Source organism: Notamacropus eugenii, chromosome 5, assembly GCF_028372415.1.
Source record: "Notamacropus eugenii isolate mMacEug1 chromosome 5, mMacEug1.pri_v2, whole genome shotgun sequence".
NCBI classification, from domain to species: domain Eukaryota; kingdom Metazoa; phylum Chordata; class Mammalia; order Diprotodontia; family Macropodidae; genus Notamacropus; species Notamacropus eugenii.
In genome coordinates, this window is record NC_092876.1 from 245,675,510 (window position 1) to 245,700,117 (window position 24,608).

Consider the following 24,608-nt stretch of genomic DNA (forward strand, 5'->3'; position numbering starts at 1 on the left):
GTCTGCGATACCTTTTGAAAATGTAAACCATTATCCCTAAACTACTAATCACATTTTTTAATATATTAGTCAAATGTTAGAATAGAAAATATTACCAGTGTGTTTTTTTCATTAGAAAATAGTGCATCTATTGTCACATTATCTCTTATCACAGACACACAGTGAAAAGTTAAACTGTCCCTAGAAGCCCTTTCTAGGATTTCAGACAGTAGCCTCAGCTTAGAACTTAATTTTCTCTAAGATACTTATTCTAAATGAATGCAAACAAACACAAAGAATCCAATATACTATTAAATGCTAAGAGCAGTAATCTCCATGTTATTTCCCTTAATGGTTTTTATTCTAGTACTAGTGCAAAGCTGTTGGAGGGTAGAGCTCCGAAGGCATAGGATAACATTAACCTAACTATCACTTGTATAGTGGGGATTAAGTAGGTTCTATTTTTAATCCTTCATAGTCATAGTTTTTCAGAGCCTTAATCAGTTTTAGTGACAAATATTGGAGTTTGGGGGGGAAAAACTGAGGGAAAGGCGCAATGTGCTGTTTTGAGAGGACTGTGGTTTAAATTAGTGGACAAAAAGAACATTGAAAAATCTTTCTCCCTGTCCTCCTAACTGTCATGCTACCATTCAGATGAAGCAAGATTCTTGGAATTTGTGCATGTACTTCAAAATGCATCTCTAGTTGAGACCATAGGCAATTCATAGATACTCATCTGTCTTCACCTGTATACTTGTATCCTTAGTAGAGGTTCTGAGTTGATGTGTCTTATCCAGGAGGAAAGAGAAAATGGCAAACTTTGGTGACCACAGTATTTTACTGGATACTCCCACCCTCACATTTTTTATGGAATCTGTAAGATTAGCATCTCCTGAATTGCTTTCTCTTGCTTCCCAATAAAAACCAGTTTGGAGTGGGCCAATTTTATTCTGTTATTTGAAGCAGTGAATGCATGTTTTGAAAATGTCTTTAACATTTTCCAAAACGCAGTCAAAAGAAGTGAATTCAATCTTCATTTTTCATTTTAGAATGAAAGCTGTAATTTTTCTGCAGATACAAAACTTTCATCTCTTTCATATAAGAGTTAGATAAAGAAGATTAAATTTTACCAATTTATGAAGATCTATAAAACATTTGGAGTTAAAAGGTCACAGATAGTGAGTTGCTTTGAAATTAATGGGATTATTAGTTTCAAAGCTCCAGATGTTAGGGCTACTGGAATATTTGTATGCTGTAGATGAGTTTTTGACATAAGGAGAATTTCCCCCATGATTCTGGAATCAGTAAGTGTTGTCACGTTCTTTGAAAGCACTTTCTCCCCCCAGCACACTCCTTCATTGAATCCCAAAGGTTTCATCGGAAAGAGGCAATTACATTTTAGACCTCCCATTTTATGAAATCGTTCCACAGCCCAGTTTAATTTTAAATCAGAAGATTGCTTTGTTAATTGATTGTAGTATTTGGAACTGTTTGGCTAACTCTGTGCAATGAAAAGCTACCTGAAAATTTTGATGAGTAAAATTTCGTTGCAGATTGGAAGCACTAAAATATTCAAAATATTCGCAAGCATTTGGTGAGGTTATTTTCTATACTACATAGAGAAATTCATGTTCCTTCTTCCCAGTAGAATTTCTGCTGAGGATACTGGGGATTTCTTTGGAGCAGGTATGCCTACTAATTTACCCACCTGCTACTCAATCAAATCAGTGGAGTGGGTATTCTTCATATAAATCAGAAGAGCATGGCTCCTTTTTTCTTATATGGAAGCAACTGTCTCCTCCTCTCCTTATTTCCTTGACAGAGGCACATGGACTCCTGAAAGTAAGATTTTATTGGTCTGATTCTGTTAGTCTGCAGATCTCTCAAATCTAGCTTCTGCAGGGTTTACTATTTTCAATTGTATACACATACCCTTATTATAGTAAGCAATTTATGTTAGAATATAGGTGTATATAGTATAAAGATCTTCAATATTAGCATCTCTCCACTTTTTTAAAGAACAAACTAGACTAATATACTTAATATATGTTTATATATTTCTCCTAAAATAGCAGCATAGGCTAATTTCATATCGGCATTACTTCTTCTGGTATTAGTGCCTATCCCAATAGGAAGGCTTGTTCTATAACTAATTCTTTAGTTTATATGTCTTATATTCCCTTTTAGATTTAACTAATCAACGTTTATTGTCAGAAAGTTGTTTAGAGTATCCCTCAAGGATAAGCCCAGAGCTGCCCGATTAGTCAAATGAGGAAGACATCATATATGTCATTGCTATCAGAATGTTTATGGCACTCATGGTGTTTTCTAATTCTGGGAAGGTTAACTCAGGGATGAGCTGGTAAATGTTTAACAACCAGCTCTCCAGGGGGAAAAACATACATGAACATTTTTAAGCTTAATCTGTAATATTAACATTTTCTCCATCCCTTTCTCAGGACTAGAGTCTCCCAGGACAATTTTCATTCCCCTTTGCTGACTCAGCTCTGAGTCCTTCACTGAGCATTCTCTCTTCCTTTCTTCCCCTGATCCCCAAAAGAAACCAGTCCAAACTCTGCTGGTACTGTCTCAGTCATACTTCCCTCCAAGCTTACAGGAATCTTAGGCCCTCTTAGAATGTGGAGAAACAATGTGAACTCCATTTTCCAGAAGCTCCCACAGCTATTCCTTCCTGTACCAGCAGAGGTATCTTCAAAAGCTTGTTATTCTATCAGCCCCTTCCTTCACTAATTGACTTTCTGTTCTTTGTAATATATTGAAATCATGAAAGGGAGTGTGGTGGTAATGGAAAGAGAACTGGTCTAAGAACCAGAAAACTATGAGTTTGAGTCCTACTTCTTACACATTCTGTTTGTGTGATTTTGGAAAGTCGCTTAACTTCTGAGACTATTATATGTTAAGGTTCAGGGACCAATCTGCCTTAGTAGAAGGGAACTCACTAACACACATGAAATCGTAAGTTTGATTGAAGAAAAAGACTAGGTGGCATGGTGGATAGAGTGCTGGCCTGGAGTCAGAAATATTCATTTTTATAAATTCAAATCTGGCCTCAGACATTTACCAGCTGTTTGACCTGGCCAAGTCACTTTACCTGTTTGCCTCAGTTTCCGTATCTATAAAATGAACTGGAGAAGGAAATGGCACACCACTCCAAGAAAACCCATCTCTCTCCCATCAAGGGGACAGAGTCAGATGCAACTGAAAGCAAACAACAACAATTCCTAGTGATCTAATAGTATCATGAAATAATAGTCACTTACTAGAAGTGCTTGTTGAATTGAAGTGAAGAGACATCATGTTGAAGTGGGACAGGGCTCTAGGATTGGAAGTCGATAAAACCCAAGTATGAATCTTGCTTCTGGACACTTACTACTTCTCTGTGTGTCAATTTCTCTATTTTTAAAATGGGGAAAACTAACTTTACCTCACATAGTCTTTGTGAAGAGCAAATGAAATAAAGCACATAAAACATATTGGAAAACCTTAACATGCTATTAAATTACAGTTCTACATTACTAAAAGAATGTGTAGGAATACAGATACCTGACTTGTAGTCAACTGTCACCCACTCACCCATAGCTCACCACTTGACCAAATTAAGAGAATACTTGTCTACACTGAAGCCCTCAGGATTCCCTGCAAATGCAAAGTTCCATGTAAACTAAACAGAAAGATAATAGAAAGACAGGAACTTAGTCCTTTTTTTGTTTGACCCGTGTGCCAATTGCCATGGCTGAAGTGTGCATCATTTTAGGTAATTGTACACAAAAAAGTATAGTATAGCATTTTCATTTCATTCGACTTCTTCTTCCTCCAAAATCTTAATTAGTAATCTGAAGACATGTTTTGGTACTGAAGCTTCATTCCTTACATAGAACTGTTAAAGTTAAGTAAATGTGACTGTCTGTAGAGTAAAGTCTCTGCAAGAGTGCATGTGCATTTTTTTCTATATTGTGAGAAAAGAATAATTAATAGCTAATTAGGATAATGGAAGTAATATACAGCAGATGCAGAGAAGACCTTGTGGAAAATTAGTATGAATTAGATCACATGTGATTTGGTCAAAGCAAGCTAGTTGAAAAGAATTAAAGCAGTGGACACGTGAAGGGACAATCAGTGACTGTCTATCTCCCACACCTGGGGAATAATTTAATCAAGTTTGCTATTGTAAAATTCAGTGCTTCAAGCTGTTCCATTTTCACAAGTAGATAACTTGGGATTTGGACCTTGATTTGCAACATTCTTATATCAAGGTTTTATGTTGAATTCATGTAAAAATTATCTCTTGCTGAGTAGCTTAACAAAATCATGTGTGTGCATATATATGTGTATGTATATATATATACACACACACACTTTATATATATTATATATGTGTGTATGTATATGTATATATACACACATAAATACATGTGTATATATACACATAAATTTAGACGTATGTATGTGTATACATATACATATATGTATGTGTGTATGTATAGAATATATATATGTATATAGAATATGGAAATGTGAAAACAAAAAACTCTCACCTCTTACTTCTTTGATTCACATTAGACATCTCTCAGATACTAAATTAGGTCAAAAGAAATGCAAGATGACAAATTAACTCAAAAGAAATGCGAGAATTGCAAATTTAGAGAATCTATCCCAAACGTTCACATGGACTATCTGTGGTAGAGCATTCTGAGCTCGTGTTGGTCTGATCAGCCACAGTGTGACCCACTGTAACTTGACTCTAATATAGTGAACAAAGGACCTCAACCAGCCAAACAAACAATTAATAGAATGAGTCATACATTATGCTTCCATCACCACCTGGCTTTCAATAGAAATTTACAACAGGACAATCTTTGGTTTTCTTGCCTCCTCCAACCACCTGCCCATCCCCTTTCTCAGCTATAATCACTGCATGAGCTCTGCCTCAGTCAAACTGTTAAGTCAAATTTAACTAAGGTTTAAGACCTTAACTTGAAAAAGTCAAGGATCCCCAGTGCATCCTGGGCCATCTCCAGTTGTCCTGATTCATATCAGGCCACTGGACCCAGATGGCTGCAGGGGAGAAAATAAGACTGGTGACTTTGCACAGTCCTCCCCTTCTTAAATCCAATTCATTTACATGCCATGGCGTCACTTCCCTCATGTCATGTCCTCTTCAAGAATGAAGGACAAACAGCAGCAGCACAGTAGAGAGCTGTCCTGAGAGCCAAGAGACCTGGGATCAAGTCCTGCCCAGATCCATGTTGGCTCTGGGATCTTGGGCAAGTCACCTAACTTCTTTGTGGTCTCTATAGCTGTTTAGGATTCTAAGGAGGAGAGAAGGTGTCAATCTACACAAGTGGGCAGGGAGAGTTGCCTGTATCTATAAAATCATAGGTCTATTCCTCTCCCTAGCCTAGTCAACCAGAGTTCTTTATTTTTAAGAAATCTGACTTTACCTTTATTTGTGGGCTAGTAAAAGTTGTAATAAACATGTTCATTTTACTATATAAAGTATCGCAAGAGGAAGAAAACTTTAGCATAACATAAAGTTGGAGGAATATAATGTGTGGGATAGTTTTACTGATCTGCAGTCTGCTTGAATGGCAGTACGAGATAGGGGTTTAGAGAAAATCAGAAAGATCCAGGCGAAAGAGCTGGATGTGGAACTTTGAGCAAGTCACTTAACCTCTGTAGTAGCTCTCTAAGTCTATAAATTAGAGATGGAGATGAATTGCCAATCTACATCTGTAGATAGTGTGACCTTTTGACTAAGTGCAAGTTTTACAGGACAAATCCTTTTATTAAGGGGATTTGTTCTGTGAAGTTTGGATTCAGTCAAAGGGTCACATATGGCTTCGAGGTCACTGGTTCCCTATCCCCAATAGATCCCTACAACTCCAAATCCAAGGAAATAAAGCTCCTTTCCTCAAGGAACTCACATTTTTAACAGGGAAGACAACAATAAAAGGAATTCTGAGTGGTCACTCTTTCTGTATTTCCTTTTTGATAGATATTCTGTTCGTATCTTGTGCATATATAGTTGTTTTTATATCCTCTGCCCCATTAGAATGTGAGTTCTTTGTGAACAGGGACTATCATTTGCTTTTCTTTAAATCCTCAACGCTTAATATAGAGACTGACACATAGTAGGCAATTAATAAATTCTTGTTGACTCACCAACATTAGGACACATTCTAATCCTCTTGCAATAGATAGATAGATAGATGGGTGGATGAACGGATGGATGGATGGAAGGATGGACAGATGGACAGACAGACAGACCGATAGATAGATAGATAGATAGATAGATAGATAGATAGATAGATAGATAGATAGATAGATAGATAGATAGATAGATGAAAATCTGGCCTATTGACACCAATCTGTGAGAAGTTTATGTCCTAGTATAATGACACAAATTTATGTTTTTCCCCTGAAGAGTTCTCCTAGTATAAATGTTAACCCCAATTACATTTTCAGTAACTGTGTAGTCTATTGAAATCCCCTGAGCCTATTTTCTTTAATGTTCCATGTGGGCTTTATTGAACTGCCCTCTTTTTTTTTTTTTATTACATCCACTTTTGAAATTAGAAACCTATAGTTCTCTCTTGATTAAAAAATGTATTTTAGAAGTGGAGAGTCAGAATAGGCATTTAAATTTAAACTGCAAGTATAGTAAAGGCAACCAAGTCTGTGACCAGTTCTATAAACATATTACAATAGCAATAATTCTAATTTTAGCAACATAGTGACAATTCTAAAGCAAAAAAGAGTTAGGAAAGTTGTATATTGACTACCAAGCTCTCATGGAAGGGGTTATAGATGTATGTCCTTGTTGATTTATAACTCTTCCTTTCCTGCTTTGAGATCGTTTGTATTTTTAACTCGGGTTGTATTTTATAAAATTTAGGGACCCTCATCATTGGGTTTTAGACTTATGATCCATGGGTCTATATATCAACTGTCTAATTAAATTGGTAATTTAATTCAATTGAAATCACCCACCCAGATTACTTAATTAGGAATTCAAATACTCAATGTTCATATGGATCTGTGAAGTCATCAATGTGGATATTCCCTCCAGATGGCAGCCCCTCTATATCTGCCTATTTTCTGTGATTCTGGTCTTTGTCCTCTAATTTCACCGCAGTAGATCCACCCAAAGTACTAGTGCTTTTACATGATTTTTCATGACATTGTGAGGAAATCTGTGGAGTATTTGGACAGTCTATAAGTCATCTTTTGCTGCTAACGTGTGACCAGTTCATCCTCTTTGTTATTCATACTTTTCCTTGAGGGCATACTTTGCTCTGGTTCTCCTTTGTAATTTATTTATTTTTGCAATTATAAATTGCTGCAAAACTTTCCATGGGTACACCTTCTCATTTAAAATGTTTAGCCTTATTCTAGGCCTTGTTAGGTTGATTTTTCTTTAACATCTCTCTTGAAATTCAATGTGATATAGCTTATTTGAACCCACCCTTTGCCTTTTGGGTGATATTCATTTTGAGTTCTTTAGAGTCTGTAGTATTTCTGACTCACAACCATACAATATGAATAAAATATTGAGATACACAAAAAAATTTTTTGTTTCAAGGAGATGTTTGGTACAAGAAAAACAACTTTCCAGTTTGCCAAAGGCAATCTATATGTTTTCTTTTTTCTGTTCATTTCTGGCCCAATTAACAGTGTCAGTTTATCTAACTGACTATCATGGTCTAGACAACTGAAATTCTTCTTCTATTTTATTTTCCCAGTATGGATATGTAGAATCTTTTTGAGTGTTTATATATGGATACCATCTAGGAGACTCTACAACATTCTACAGCTTGATACATTTAGCAAAATGCCATCCTCAAACAGGAGCATCAGGAACATCCAGAGGACTCACCATCTATAAGAAATTCTCTTTTGACTTGAACTTGGAATAGACTATATTAATTTAGTCCTTTTTAGAAGAAAAGAATGCATAACCTGATAGTGGTCTTGATGCCTCAGGAAACTCTCATTGATTTCAAGGGAGGTGGTTTAATGAATCCACCAAGGCTTAGAGAAAGATTTGACATTTATTTATTTTCTCAGTAAAGAATCTTGAATATTGTAAAACAGAGAATGGAGAAGATGCATCATAAAATAATTCAGTATCCTAGGCAACAATGGCCATTAGTTTTCTATAAAATCAAACAATCAAGTTAGATAGATATACCTATGAATAAAATTCTGTTCTTCACTCCCTCAAATTCAAATTCTTTGTGGTACCATGGACACTCTTTTCTAGTTGGCATAGAATAATGCAAAGAGCACTAGAATTGGTCTGGAGAATTGACATGGAATTCTACTTCAGCAAATCATTTGTAATCCTCTGGAAAAGAGGAAACACCTTTAGAAAGGTGGATCACCTGATCCATCTGTCTAGTTTTGCAGTAATATTCCCTTCTATGGAAAGGACAGTAATATATGATCCCCCTTTTCATAGTTTTATTTTATAATGAAACATGGGAACAGCTGATCAAATCCATATCTAGGCTGCACACATAGCTGCTGTTTTCTCCTTTAATTCTTTGAGTTACTAGAGCAACTCATCAGTACGTTAAAACAAAAATCAGCCTTTCATATTACTTAGTCTTTCTAAAGTATTTTTGGTACCACACAAAGTTCTCCTGTCATCTAGCGTAACTTAAAATCAAATAGTGATACCATCACTACCACCACCATGTTGTCTACCCACTGTGGCCTGTAGATATGTATGTGATATTTGGAATGTTTTAAGGAGCTTAAGGATGGAGGGAGTGTGAACAATATTAGGAAGAGGGATGAGAAGGGAACATTGTGAGTGCCTGGAAAAGAGGAGGCTTAGCCAAAGTTGTGCACCTCTAGCTTGTTCTTGGTGAAGACCTAAGCATCATTGACATTCATTAACAGAAATATTTGAAATGAAAAAAGAATTAGGAATCCTTTGATGGTTCTCATCAGAATTTAGCTGTCCCACAACCATACTGAGTATATAACTGTCAGATGTGAGTTAGTGGTCCTGTGCCATAATGCTATGTTGTATTTTCTAAATTGGAAGGCTAGATAATTTCTCCATGATGACTGCTTTGCCTTGGAATTGCTGCCCTTCTCCTGAAAGGCAAGATGCATAAATATATATTGCTCACAGTTAAGTACCATCATTATCAAGTAACTGGTAGTAATGTTGCACACAGATGGATCCAATATGCTCCCAAATCAGCTTGCATTCCCTCCCCCCCCCCCCCCATTTTGGATCCTCACCCAGCAGCAGAACCTGATGGGCTGGCATAATGGCAGTAGTGGTGGTACCAGCAACTGAGCATATTCCTAGACTAATTGTGCCCCTGAATGAATTAATCTCTAATTTTGAATCCATAAATTTTGTTTTGTTATGTTTGTTTTTGAGACTAGGTCTCTCTATCTTGCCCAGCCTGGGAGTACAGCAACCACTCATGGATTCAATACCACTATTGGTTAGCAATGGAGCTTTGACCTGCTCTGTTTCAGACCTAGGCTTCTTTGTTCCTTCTCGGGCAGCCCGGTGGTTCCCCTATATCTCAGTTTCTTACGGTATTGGTATTGGGCTTAGGGTAGATAGGCTATCAGCTTTAATCCACTGCTGTTCAGATTTCCTAATCTCATGGTATTCACTAGCCTCAGCCTACTTCAGTAACAGGAATTACAACAGTGTGCCTGACTATAGTTATGCTAAAAAAAAAAAATAAATAAAGGTTTTAGGAAAAGAAATAGAAAGAAAATATCTGGATTTCCTGTATTCTGCTTTTTCCCTTTCGTACAGGAAAAGAGTTCATTTGGTTTGAGTTTTCTGTTGTGTTTTTATGTTTATTAAGTGATTAATTAATAAAATTTCCAATTTTCTTAGAAAGATGTAAGGGATATCCTTACTCCGATTCATGTTGAAGCAGCTTATCACCTTGGGCATCATGTGATCAGTAAAAGAGTCACTGACGAATTTTCACCACTTCAACCAATTCTTCAGCAGAGGAAAGAAAAAGACATAATTAAAGAAAAGGTTGGAATGTTTTCCTTTATTTTTATTGTTAGTAGAGAATTTTGGAAATTTCATATAACGTAAAATAATGGGAAATTCTTTTATAAAAGTTCTTCCTTTTAAAAATCTTGTCTTTTTCCTGATGTTATTCTTCTAAAAAATAGATACAAAAATAGATGTTTAGAGGACCACTTTAAATTTTCCTTTCCCTTTTTTATGCCCATTCTATTCCTATTCCAATCTTCTTTTTATAGAGTATTGAATTAATTTTTTAAACTATGCATTAAATATATTATATGTATATAAGTTTTCTGTCTACTCTTTCTTATGAAGAAAAGGTTAAAAAAATTCAAGTGACCCTTTTATGTGTTAGAATTATTTGCTTACACAAAATTCCATGGGCTCACTCATACAATATACCTAGGGACATAATCTGCTCTGGGTTAACAGATCCTTCTTGGGTTCTATCTCTTTACGTAGTCATGTGATTCTATTAGTCAGTAATTCCTGTTTTTCAGTGTCATGTTGTGCTTCCCATCTCCATCTCTGTACAAATTGCTTTTTAAAATGTCTGATGTTAAGCTTTCTACATTCAGTGCTTACTCAAGTTTGCACCATGAACCATTAATGTCTGTGTAGTCTTGTAGTCACTTCATGTAAATCTTTACTCTTCAGCTGCAGAAAGAAGTGGCCCGCTGAGTATATTTGGGCAGAGTGACATTAATTGTAACGGGTTTCACAGCATGAGAATCATAGAATTTGAGAGACCTCAAGAGGTTGGATAACCCATATTTATCCCCAGCTACCAATGCCACAAAACATCATAGCGTCATAGGTTATTTTAGAGCTGAAAAGCACTTCGGAGATCATAGAATTCAACACTTTCATTTTACAATGAAAGGAAACTGAGGTCCAGAGTGGTTAAGTGACTTGCCCACATACCTGAAGAGACATTTGAATGTGAGACTTATCAATAAAGTACGCAGCTACATATTACGGTCGCTGAAACAATGTGACAGAGAAAAGTACCAGCTCAGAACAAAGTCTCTTCTATCTTAGTAAAGATTAAATTCCTTGAAGGGCAGGGGGCAATTTTTGTTTTTAATTTGTTTCGCTATTGTCTCACCCAGTGGTAAGAACTGGTATTAATAGTATTAACTTGAATTAAAAACTAATAGACAAGGGGGAAAAAACCCACCCTCCATGGGGGTAGTCACTCCACTTCTGCTGGGGACTTCTTCTACTTTTTAAGGTTAATTTAGAGTTGCTTTATCATTAACCTAAAACACGTTGGAAATATAAGTAACAAAGCACTAGTAATTTTTGCTTCATTGATGTTCTTATTATGGACACCCTGTGTTATTAGCAAGCAGAATTTGTGAACAACTAAATATTCAAACAATGCAACCTGACTTCTTCCTGCTTTGAGGGGAGAGGGTAGGCAGGCTACTTTGTACCCACATTGTACCTTGTACCCACATTTTGTGTCTTCATTACTCTATTTCTTTCCCCTTTTCCTCTAATACTCTCCTTACCTTTTTGTGTTTTCGGTCCTCAAACCTGCCCCCCCCTTTCCTAGCCATCTTACTTGTTACACTTCAACCTCCCTTCCCCCAGTTTGAGCATACTTACTTAGGACTGAGTGACATGGCTTCCTTGCCACCCTCACATTAGACATTCCTTCTCCTCCTGGCTCCAGACATTTTCATTGTCTCTGTGCCTGAAATTCCCTGTTCAACTCCACTTCTTGGCTTCTCTGACTCCCATCTTGTATGAGAAGTCTCTCCCACTTCCCCTTAGTTCTAGTACCTTCCTTCCTGTTGCTTATCTCCAATTTATCTTGTGTATTGCTTGTTTGAACATAATTGTTTGCATGTTATCTCCCCCCTTAAACTGTTAAGTTCCTTGACAGCAGGGATTATCTTTTTCTTTTTAAGTCCAGCATTCACATAGACACTCACTCCCAGTAGTCACTTAATAAATGTTCATTGACTAACTGAACTATCAGTCAGGTAGAATAGAACTGCAACAGACAAAAAGAAATTCATTGGGAAGTGCATTATAAATCACTGTACAGTGCATTAATTTCTCTCTTTTCTTGACCTGTTATTGACTTCTGTTTTCCTCTGACTAATAAATATAAATAACTTCCTGAATTGAAATATATGTAGAATCACAGTATTTTTGGTTCTGAAGGGACTCTGAGGCTACCTAGTCCTAGTTATTATAACTGAACAAGGATTCCCTTTGCAACATACCCCCATGAGCCTTTTCTTGAAGACATCAGGTGAGCAGGAGCTCACTACCATCCTGAGGCAGCACATTCCAACTTTTAGCCATGATCTCAGTTTTGCTTCTCAAGGCTAAGCAAAAAAGTCTAATGCTACTTCCTCATCCTTGAAGCCAGCTGTCATGCCCCATCTATATATTCTTCTCTCCAAGCTAAGCATCCCTATCCACCTGGCCTATTCCATATGTTCTGAATTCCAGGCCCTTTCCCTTTTTTTCCTGGTTCTTTCCTCTGAATACCCTACAGCTCTTTAATCTCCTAAAAATGCAATGAGCAGGAGGGAAGTAAGTAAATCTAAAACAAAACAAAAAGTATTTATTAAGTAGCTACTATGTGCCAGGCACTCTGCTAAGCACTTCGCAAATATCTGATTTAGTCTTTACAACCACACTAGAAGATATTTGTTATTATTTGCACCATCTTACAGTTGAGGAAAATAAAGCAGATATCAGTCAAGTGTCTTACATACATATACTAGTATCTGAGGCTGGATTCAACCCAAAGACTTCATGATTGTGAGGCCCAGTATTCCATCCACAATATCCCCTACCTACCCTTGAGTTGGGCAGGGATCCATTGTTGTTCAGTCCATGGACTTGAGTACACTGGGTCTAAGGTTTTAGGGGAGGAAAGAAAAAGAAGGAAGGAAGGAAGGAAGGAAAGAAAGAAAGACAAGAAGGAAAGAAAGAAAGAAAGACAGACAGACAAGAAGGAAAGAAAGAAAGACAAGAAGGAAAGAAAAAAGACAAGAAGGAAAGAAAGAAAGACAAGAAGAAAAGAAAGAAAGAAAAGAAGGAAAGAAAGAAAAGGAGAAGGAAGGAAAGGAAAGAAAGGAAGGGGAGGGAGGAGAGGAGAAGGGAAGGGAAGGAATCTAGCCAGTGTACCCCAAGTTAACTAGGCAGCATCTGGCCATCAAAATTTACCTTCTTTTGGGGGAAGAGAAGGCCCCATTTAGACATCCTGGTCTACTCACAAGTTTTGTTCATCTTTCATTTTTGAAGACAACCATGACATCAGAGAAATGAAGAAAGGCCAAGGTCTCTCATTGCATCCTGGCCCATCTCCAGTCATCCTGATGAATATCTGGTGACTGGATTCAGATGGCTCTGGAGGAGAAGTGAGGCTGGTGACCTTGTATAGCCCTCCCTCACTCAAAACAAAGTCAAGGGCAAGTCATGTCATCATTTCTCTGATGTCATAGTTCTCTTCGAAAATGAAGGACAAACACAACCCCCTACCTGCTTCTAATGTGTTTTCTGACAAGGGCAAAGTACAATAGTATTCTTAGTCCTTCTTAATCTCAGACAGGATACCTCTCTTAGATTAAGATTGCATTAGTTTACCACATACGTACACATACACCCATGCTCACATCAAAAGTAGAAGTGGGAAAATTATAAAAAACAAGCATGAAAAAAATTTTAAAAAAAACCAAATGTAACGAATAAAAAGGTAGAAGATACTCCCACCTCATTTCTTCCCAGAAGTGGAAGCTTCACAAGCGTGCATTGCACATGGTTTTAGACTTTTTCCAATATATTGATCAGTTATGCTGATTTTTTCTTCTTTGTTGCCTTTAAAAATACTATTTGTTATATAAGATGACTCTATGGGAGAGGGAAGAGGAAGGATATTAGGGAAAGTATGGTAATATAAAAATAGATATAATAAAAACATATTTTGCAAGATTATATTGACTCTCTGGAATGCTGTCACAGTGTTGACTGAGTTTGCAGCACACTAAAATCTTAATATCTTCAGGTGAATCAGCCTCTAGTCACACCAGTCTTTTACATTACTTAAGTTTAAGGTTATAGCTATTTCTCTCCAATTTTACCTGTCTCAGTTTGACTCAATGTTCTAGCCCCATCAAGGTTTGATGTTTCTTGCTTGTTTTTCTTTTGCTCCTCCATAGTATCAGCTATGACTCCCAGCCTGAGATACTTCCATGTGCCATTTAGGCTTTTTGCCAAGTCATTGATTAACATTTTTAAAAAATAGCATTAGGTCAAGCACTGATTTCTAGGTACTCTTCTGAAGACCCCAAAATTGACATTAGGACATTAATTGCTTTTCTTATATCATCTTTTCAGATAACCTTTGCAAGGTTTTGTAGCCGTGAAAATTGTTCTGCTGATTTACAAGTGTCTGCAAAAATTGGATTTCCAAAGTAAGTATTATAAGTATTATGGTTGTTTACTGTCAAGGTTTGAAGTGTTCTGATTAAATAAATATTTTGGGTAATTTTACACCAAAATTACAAATTTTCTAAAGACTTAGAATATACCAAAGCTTGGTGTAACATGGTCAAGTTACATATCAAGTAACTGCGATATGCCCAGCCCATGGTGGGGACATAGCCAAAAACATAAGACAGTCTTTGCTCCTGAGGAGCTCTCAGTGTAACTGAAAACACAATCCACAAACCATCTTGTGTAAGCAAGATATTTGTTGTTGTAGGTGTTCACTTGTTTCAATCGTGTGACTTTTCAAGATTCCACTTGGAGTTTTCTTGGCAAAGATACTGGAGAAGTTTGCCATTTCCTTCTTCAGTTCATTTTATAGACAAGGAAACTGTGGCAAATAGAGTTAAATGACAAAGTTACTAAGTGCCTGAGGTCAGATTTCAGACCTACAAACATGAATCTTTGTGACTCCAGGTTTGGGACTTTATTCACTGAGTCACCTAGCTCATCAAACAAAATATAGAGAGTTTAAATTGGAGATAATCAACAAAAGAAAGACATTAGCACTAAAGGGGATTGAGAATAGCAGAACTTTAGCTGGAACTACAGTGTCAGGGAAACTGTCCCACTGACCGTCATGATACTATAAATACTCAATTGTGTCTCTAGATATACTAAATTGCCAAGTTTAGTTTTGATTTTTCCATAGAACAATTCAACAGTAAAGGACATGGTGGAATGGAAATAACACTGGCCTAGGAATTAATGGGATTTTCTCAATGTGACTCCAGATTTTCTCCAGTTGTGTCATTAAATAGTTGTGTACCTTTGCACAAGTCACTTCTTAGTTTATTTATAAAACAAGAGTGCTATATTAAATGATATCTTCTGGATAATCCTAAATTCCTATTGAATTTGTTGCAAATTGCAATCAAGATTAATTGTCTGGCTCATCTGAGAGTGGCTGGTCAAAGGTATTTTCTAAAATACTCATATTTTTAGATCTGTTTCATAACAGTGTAGCAATAGTATTCATCGGGGGATAATTATGTGGTAAGCCCATTTTACATTTTTATATAATATGGCCTCTTTGTCTCCTCTAGATTGTTGTGAATATGGCACCAAGTAAGTTAAAACACACTGCCCTCCATTCATCTGAATCACACAGCTTTACCTCAGATTGTTTGCTCTCTTCTCTCTCTGTGCCATAATTACTAAGACCCTGTTGTGATTCTGGTGTGGCAAGTGAGGGCATCTTTATAGAAGGGAGTGGCATCTGAATGGAATTTCAACCAAAACAGTTTGAATACAGATTTTAGTAGGTAGGAGTCAACGGGTGAATGGATGAAAAAAGCATTTATTAAGTGCTTGCTTTATGCCAAGCCCTGTGCAAAATGCCGGGGATAGAAAGGAAGGCAAGGCTCCCACATTCTAAAGGGAGAGTTAGCATACAAATAATTATATACATGTAAGAAAAAGACAGTGCAAATAGAATGTATCTCAGAGGGAAAACATTAGCAATGAGGGAGTGAGGTGTGGGAGATCTGGAAAGGGTTCCTGCAGAAGGTGAGATTCCAGCTGATATATGACGGAAGACAGAAAAGCCAGCAGGTGAGGAGGGAGAGTATTTCAGGCAGGGGGGACACTCAGTGAAAATACATGGAGTGAGGAGACAGGCCATCTCCAATTGTCCTGATGAATATCAGGCTACTGTACCCAGATGGTTCTGGAGGAGAAAGTGAGGCTGGTGACCTTGTACAACTCTCCCTCACTCAAATCCAAGTCAACTGTCATCAAGTCATCATTTCCCTGATGTCATGGTCCTCTTTGAGAACAAAGGACATAACGCAGCAGCAGCAACAAGGTGTGAGGAATATTAAAGCCAACTTGGATCATAAATTGTCCAGATGGGAAAAAATATAAGAATATTAGTAAGGAAAGAAATGGCCATATGGTAAATGCCAACTGGAGAATTTTATATTTGATCCTGGAGGCAGTAGGAAGCTACAGGAGTGTGTGTGTGTGTGTGTGTGTGTGTGTGTGTGTGTGTCTTGGGGAAGAGGGATGGAATGCCCTGGTCAGAAATCATTTGGGAAAATCACCATGGCAGGTGACAGAAGGATGAATAGAAAGGCAGAGGGGCAGGATCTGAGGCAAGGGCACCAATTAGAAGGCTATGCAATAGTTCAAGTGAGAGTTGTTAAGGGTCTGAACCAGAGTAAAACTGTGTGAATAATGAGAATACACACACACACATGCACACACACACACACACATATGGTAATAGTAAAAGTAGAGACAAGACTTCATAACAAATTGGATGGAGTGAGGGATGAGAGTAAGGAGTTAAGGACAACACTGAGGCTGTGAACATAGGTGTCTGGGAAGATAAGGTTGCTTTCCACAGTAACAAACGTTGGGATGAAGGGAAGGTTTAGTGGAAAATATAAGCTGTGTTTTGGACATGCTGAGCATGAGATGCCTATAGGACATCAAATTGAAGTTGCCCAAAAGGCATTTGGCAGTGTAAGACTGGAGGTTAGGAGAGATTAAGGAGGGATTAAAGTTAGATTATATTAGATCTGTGAATCAGCTGCAAAAATAAAATGATCCTTGGACCTGTGGGAGCTGATGAGATCACCAAATGATATAATATAGAGAGAAGAAAAGGACAGGACAGAGTCTGGGGTAGGGTTGTATCCATGGTTAGTGGAGGGTGACCTGATCCAGCAGAGGAGACTGAGTAGAGGTTAAAAAGGTAGGAGGAAAATGAGGAAAAATTAATGTCATGAAAACCTAGAGAGGAGAGGGCATCCAATGTGATCAAGCATCAAAGTTTGCACAAAGGTCAACAATGATGAAGACTGAATAAAGACCATTCAATTCAGCCACTAAGAAATAATTAATGACTTTGGGAAGAGCAATTTTAATTAACGAGGTTAGAAAGCAGTTTTGCAGAGGGAAGGGAGGAAGAGGAAGGCCTAAGTGGAGATAGCTTTCTCCAGGAGTTTAGGCAAGAAGCTGGGGGCTGTATCAGTAAGCACCCCAATATACATGGGGGCCTGCTATCACAGCTTCTTAGATCTACATTCATAAAAGGAAAGGCAACTTTTGAGGCGTTAACTTTCACTTTAATCAAGCACATGTATCATTCCTTTAACCCAACACGTATGACATTCTCCTATTTCAGGGGAGTCAGCACCCCAAACTTCAAAGAAAATACAAAGAAATTAAAAGTCAGCAGACATGCTTCCAAAAATGTTTGACCACTGCCATAAATACATCTTTATCGGAGAGGGGGAACATCTGGATTTCTCAAAGCTGGGGGGGGGTAGTCCTTAACAGCTTCCCAGAGTCCTCTTCTGGCCAAACACTTCCAGTCAGTAAGCCCCAAAATAAAACTGCACCCCAGAGTCTTTAATATACTTTTTAGAGCCAGAAGGCATCACATCCCTGGAAAACCAGTGCCTCGTTAACAAAAGGCATGGACTTTCTTATAAATCTTCCCAGATCCAACAATGGGTGGGAAAGATCCTCCTCAGTCACATTCAAATAGAGGCATTATACTTCTTAATTATACTAAAACAAAAAAATCCAAAGATCTTATTTTACTTGCCATTACACTCCACCCTCCAGGATCCTTAGTTTTACAAATCTAAATGGCTATGGATCCTGGTACAAATAGTCATTATACTTTGCAATCCCAAATCCAGGTGATTTAAGCAGTATCTGAATAGGTATTAACATTTCTTTAGCAATTACAACATAGTTCACATTTGCAGAATACATAACATAGCAACTTGTTATCAGGGTGGCCAAATGATTTTAAACAAACACAAAGGTATAGGCATAACACAACAGCATTCTTTGAGGAGAGAACAACCAGCTCCTCCTTCCTCAATCCCAAACAGAAATGTCCAAGCAAAGTCCTCTTGAGGGCCTATTCTCCCCACCCTGCACTCTCAGGGCAGGCACTAATGAGCCTTGCTTCCAAGTCCTGAGAGGCAACTGAACAACAAAGTCATCAAGGTAGGGGTACATGGCACTTCCCCCCACCCACCATAGGCAACTCCACCCCCTGGGTCCCAAACTGTCCCAAGAGAATACTGCAAAAAAGCAGACTCAGTGCCTTGCTGGGCAGTCCCAAGCTTGCCATAGGGCTGAACTCCAAGTTCCTGGGTTCCTCCTTCCCCAGCAGGAGCCACCTGTTCCCAGCTCCTTCCTGGGTATGTGAGAAGGTAACTCTGTACTCCCATTCTTCTCACTTCAGCAGCGTCAGCACACTGGCCATTCTCAGTTTCTGCTGGATAGTTCTGTAGGCAGGCTAGAACTCCAGTGCTCCATTCCAAATTCTCAAAGGTCTAGTCTGGTTTCTGAATACAATACACTTAAAAGACCTTCACTTCTCCAGCACAGTCCAGAGTAGGGCTAATCCACTTGAGCCCTGACTCTGGCCACCCCCACCTCCCGAGGTTCCACAGAATCATAGCTACCACAACTGGGAAATAACAATTATCCCAGTCCCCGTACTTTTCTTTTCATTTATGCAGATTCCATCCTTGTTACCATATTGTATCAGTCAGCACCCTAACATACACAAAGGGACCTGCTATCACACATTCTTAGATCTGCATTCATAAAAGGAAAGGCAACTTTTGGTGGGTCAACAATCACTTTAATTAAGCACATGTATCATTCCTTTAACCAAACACATATATCATTCACCTAGTTCAGGGGAGTCAGCACCCGAACTTCAAAGAAAATACAGAGAAATTAAAAGTCAGTAGACATACTTTCAAAATGTCTGACTATTAACATACATACATCTCTACTAGAGGGGGAACTTCTAGGTTTCTCAAAGCTGGGGGTGATAGGTGGGGTCTCTTTAGAGGCTTCCCATAGTCCTCTTCTGGCCAAACAAACATTTCTAGTCAGTAAGTCCCAAAATAGAAACTCACCCTCAGAGTCTTTACACAGTTTTACAGTTTTTAGAGCCGGAGGGTATCACATCCCTTGAGAACCAGTGCCTCGTTAACAAAAGGCATGGACCTGCTTACAAATCTTTCCAGACCCAACCATGCGTGGGGAAGATCCTCCTCAGTCACATTCAGATAGAGGCATTATACTTCTTGATTATACTAAAGGCAGCTAGATAGTGCAGTGTATAAAGCATTAGTGCAGGAGTCTGGAGGACCTGAGTTTATCTCATCTCAGATACTTGCCACTCATTAGCTTTGTGACAACTCTTGGGCAACTCATTTAACCCCAGTTGCCTCATCCTGGGTCATCTCCAGTTATCCTGATGAATATCTGGTCACTGCATTCAGATGGCTCTGGAGGAGAAGTGAGGCTGGTGACCTGCACAGCCCTCACTCAAAACAAAGTCAAGTGCAAGTCAGGTCATTATTTGTCTGATGGCATGGTCTTCTTTGGCAACGAAGGACGAACACACACACTAAAACAAAAGCAGCAAAAGATCCTATTTTACTTGCCATTGCAGGGGTGGGGTAGAGGATCAGAGACAACAGATTGTAGGATCAAGGGAGAGCTTTTTAAGCAAGATAGTCTCTGCTCTCAAGGAACTAGGGGAGATAAGATAGAAGAGTTCAGATATAAAAGCCCCATGGTTCTTAGGGTATAGTGGCAGGTTATATGGGAGTGCCCAGTTATTTGGAGAGCACAGTGACAAGACAGAGAGTTAGACTCACAACCTTTGGGAAGAGGAGATATGAGAGAGATAGAGGCAAGGGAAAATGTCCTGCTTAGCCTTGCCATTTTATATTCCAGTTCCTGGTAATATCTGATCAAGCTGGGCTAGAGTTTGAGGAAAGTACACTCTGTAACTTGGACCTCTCTGCCCTCTGGTTTCAAGTGAGATGGGGAAGAAGGTACTGGGGGCTTAGAAAGAGGCTTCTGTCTGATGTGGTCTTTGGCACCTGGTTTGAGGTAGGTGGTAGAGCTGGAATCTATAGATATCCACCCAGACCTTAAGATCCTTCCTTAGAGTTCCACAAAAGAAACTTGCCATTTTAAATGGACCCAAATTTACATTCAGAAACTCCAGTTGATTCACATGTCTTTCACAATGAAAAGATTAGAATATTCTGTAGATGAAGCACAGTGGAAATGTATTTGCTCAGGTTACTATCTCTGTTCAGAAGCTTGAAATTTGGACTAAGGAAGTAATCTAATACATTTAATCATGGGTTGCACTCCATGTCGTGTTTGGTTATTCCTCACTATGTATTTCTCAATGTTTGTTTCATTTCTGTTCTTGATGGTACTTCTGTTGATAGTACTTTCAAACATTCCATTAAAAATGTTGTGATGTTTAGCTTTAATTTTCTTTTTTCTCTAAATTAATTCTCTTTCACTTAGGCGAGGCCTATGTAGCCTTAAGTAATTTGCCATTTCTGTGCCAAGGAAACCCAGCTCATTACACAGATAATCATTGGAGTTTATTCTTCAATTATACAGATTGGCAAAATACACTCTCTGGTTCCAGTGAAAACTGCTCTGTATTCACAATGCTTCACACATAATATATATACTCTAAGTATTTGAATGAATAATTTTCAAACTTTCTCTTCTAATTTTGCCTCTTTCATAAACATTTTATCTGCTTCATATTTTCAGCTTCCACTGATCTTTGGCAAAAAGAACAGCTGGTTTTAGAAATTCTTTGCTTTGCTTTGTTGTTAGGTCTTTTCCCCCTCATCTTTCTTCTAAGTAAGTCTATCCTTTAATCATCTTTGGCATTCTTGAATGAAATCCCTCTAATTGCTCTACAAATGAATAGGGTTTTGAAATATAGAATATTAAGATACAAACAATAATAATGCTTCATATCTAAAGAATGAAAATAGTTTTATTGGAACATCTAATCTATGTATTTATTCTAAATTTAATTAAGCATATTTTCGTTAATAGCCAGACCACATAACCTGAGTTTTAAGTCCTATGATAATTTTAAATGATAACATATTTCTCTTGGAATATTTACATAACACAATAAAACCATTTTAGGTTAGCACTTCTGGGAAATGATAAACATTATTTTGTGAGTTCATTGACTGTTTCTTTAGCATTTCTTTCAGCTCTAAATCCCATAATCTCTGAAATAAATAAATGATTGTGGTTTATTTTGTGATTCTATGGGAAGGATGGTGCTAATATATTGTTTAATATGTCAGTGTTTTGAGGTCACTAAGTACCACCATGTGTGCTGTTATAAAAGCAAGAAACACTATAGCTTTTGTGTTATTTTTGAGTTTTAACTGCCTGCTTCTGGTAGGCATGTGACACTGATTTGAGGTGTTTTCATGGAAGAGATTCTAATTGATTTCTAGAAGGGCTCTGACAGAATGCTTTGCATGTTTAGTAAATTATACCACATTTTATACAAGTGCTTTTACCCCACAAAGGCAGTAGACCCTGTCTACCTCCCTCCTTCCCTGAAAGAGGATGGAAATTGAAGCCATATGTTCCACATATCCTCTTAAATATAACTCCATGGGCACTAATGGTATTTATGTGCCCCACAGACATAAACCTGTTTTAGGCAAACATATTTACTCATTGAAGAGTATCTGTTCCTGATGACATCAGAAATGGACTTAATATAGTATCAAGTAAGGTGATATCTGTAAAAAAAATTAGCATAGTATCTGGCACATAGTAGGTGTTAAATGCTTGTTCTCTTCCCACATTGTATGCTTTACCACTGTAATGCCCTGTAACTCACTCCTTGATTAAATTGAGCCCTCTTACTGAACATCTACCTTGTACATGTCAGAGTCTTCAGTTGTCAAAGAGAGATGGCTGAATGGTACATGACTAAAATAAATTCAAGAGCAGGTATTAGTAGGCAAATAAGTACCGCTAAATATTGAGTGTTCTGTGGGGACTATACAGTGTCAAACCCTTTGACGGCAGCTCTCTGTGCTAGAAGAGGAAAGAAGATAGTCTTGCCCTAGATAGTCTTTGAGGACCAACACTGTGGAAAGGGACCTCAGAGATCATCAAGCTCCTCCTTCTCATTTTACATCTGAGGAAGCTAAGGTCCAGACAAGTTAAATGATTTGCCCAAAGTAGTCATACTGGTAGTAGGTACAGAGCTGGGAACAGAAAAAACTCGGTCTGCTTCCCATTGCAGGACACTTTCCCTCCTGATTATGAGGGAGAAGTGGAGGGCGACCAAAAAATGACTGAGACATGCAGGCAGGAGACCAATCTGACTGAACATATAAATCCCTCCTACTTAATGCTTTTCTCTTCGTTGTGGATTCCAATGAGTATAACCTTCCTTCAACAAAAAACCCTCCCATGCCAGTTCACTCACTCCACTTAGCAGATCTCCTTTCCTATGTACCCTTTGTTTGTGGTCAGCAAGAAAGTACAAGGAAAATTCGGGCACACATCTTTTACTACAGCTCAAGCCTTTTGAGCCCAAGAGTCAGAATTTTTTTTTAACTTAAATAAATGTGTTGTATACCTTGACACAGAAAAGGGTGAAGTATCACTTGCACATTACCTTTTGTCTTAGTATCTTAATTAAAAACTATTTAGCTGTGAAGTACTAATCTGATTTAGACTGTGCATATGCATTATACAAAAGCTCAGGGAACATTTCTTTCCAAATAAGACTTCTATCCCATTCATTCAGCTCAAAGCAGTTGAAAGATAGGAGGGCAGAAATCCATCTCCCTTTCTCTCCCTCTAACCCCCACCTGAACCCTGTACTTATTAAGTTATGATTCTGTATGTACACAGTACCTTGCTTTGTTTAAACTACTAGGATTCGAGTTGGCTTGGTAAATTTCAAGTATGCATTATGCATGTTTTAATGAAGAATGAAATATGATTACCAGGGAAGAGCTCGAGTGCAGCTTTGTCACACTCCCAGATGTGCACCTGGTGCTTTATTGTATCTCCTGGAGTATGCTGGTGGGCATCTTTCTGATGGCTTCTTGTTAATGAATCAAGATGCAGGAAGATGTAGAACAAAAAAGGATAGATAGAAGAGTAATTATGGTAATGTGATAAAATAGCTTAGAAAAATGTAAAGGAAACCGAGGCTCCAGCTCCCGAAATGTTAACATTGTGTTTTTCTTTAATTTGCTGTTGTCTTGGAAGCTCGCTGTTTATGCAGCGCTTTCACCTTCTGCTGTTTGTCTAAGTGCCAACTTCTTTCCCAAAGGTGTTCGGTGACTAATGCTTTGGTTAGCAGCCAGAATATTTTATAAATGTCTATTTCTAGGCAGCTCTTCCACAAGTCTTAATTAAACTTTAATGTCACATGAAAGTTTACTTTTAGAACCTCTTAGATTCTTTCATTTGCAACATGATTACATACCAGGAGGGGAAATTGGGAGACTCTGATGCCCCCTCACATTTTCCTATTTCACTGAGCTCGTCTATGCAGCAGCATTAGCTCTGAAAGACAAAGGCTTGCACAGATGAGTCAAATTCACAGCTCTTTACCAAGAGTTGGGGCAACAGTATGGCTCTTGCTTAATCTGTTTCCTTCACTTTGAAGTGATAGCTATGGAATTTTTCCTAAATAATATTGGTGCTTTAAATGATTATTTTTATATAGTGGATTCTGCTAATAGTGAACCAAGGTGGAGGCTTTCCTTCATGGGCTTTCTCACTTGCTCCCTGTTCCCCTTCCCTACGGATTCTGGAGCTACCGGTTGAGAATTTTCTGTAATCACAGCTTGAGAGTATGAATTGTTTCACCCTTTGGAACTGAAACAGGAGGATTAAGCAGAATAAAAATGTATTTTAGAACAAAGCTTGTATAATAGACTACTCCAGAGTGGGTTGTATTTAAAGTATGATTTTCCTTGTATATTTATTCTGCAGTTAATTCTGATCATAATTTTAGATTATTCAATAGGATATAGGATTTTTAATGTTATAGTAATTAAAATAAGTGAAACAATTCTTTCTAATATCATTTGTCATTCTTTTAAAAAATGCCATCACTAGAACATCTCTTAAGAAATTAGGCGAAAGTTAAAAGGTTATAAAGTTAAAAGGTTGTAGGCCATGTGAAAGGGAGTTTTATTTTTTAACTTCTGATGTGTTATATGACCTGTTTATTAGATCACAATTATTA

General features: G+C 37.9%; 1 protein-coding gene and 1 pseudogene across 1 annotated transcript in view; one reads left to right on the plus strand and one right to left on the minus strand.

The window, feature by feature from the left end:
* Window positions 1–24,608, plus strand: part of ITGA4 (integrin subunit alpha 4) — a 96,498-nt gene that overhangs the window by 49,603 nt on the left and 22,287 nt on the right. Inside the window, exons 16-17 of the mRNA XM_072612549.1 lie at window positions 9,881–10,030; window positions 14,393–14,469. Coding sequence (XP_072468650.1) covers window positions 9,881–10,030; window positions 14,393–14,469 — 227 coding nt within the window. The remainder of the gene's footprint in view (window positions 1–9,880; window positions 10,031–14,392; window positions 14,470–24,608) is intronic.
* On the minus strand, window positions 8,595–9,286 carry LOC140503213 (nuclear transport factor 2 pseudogene; annotated as a pseudogene).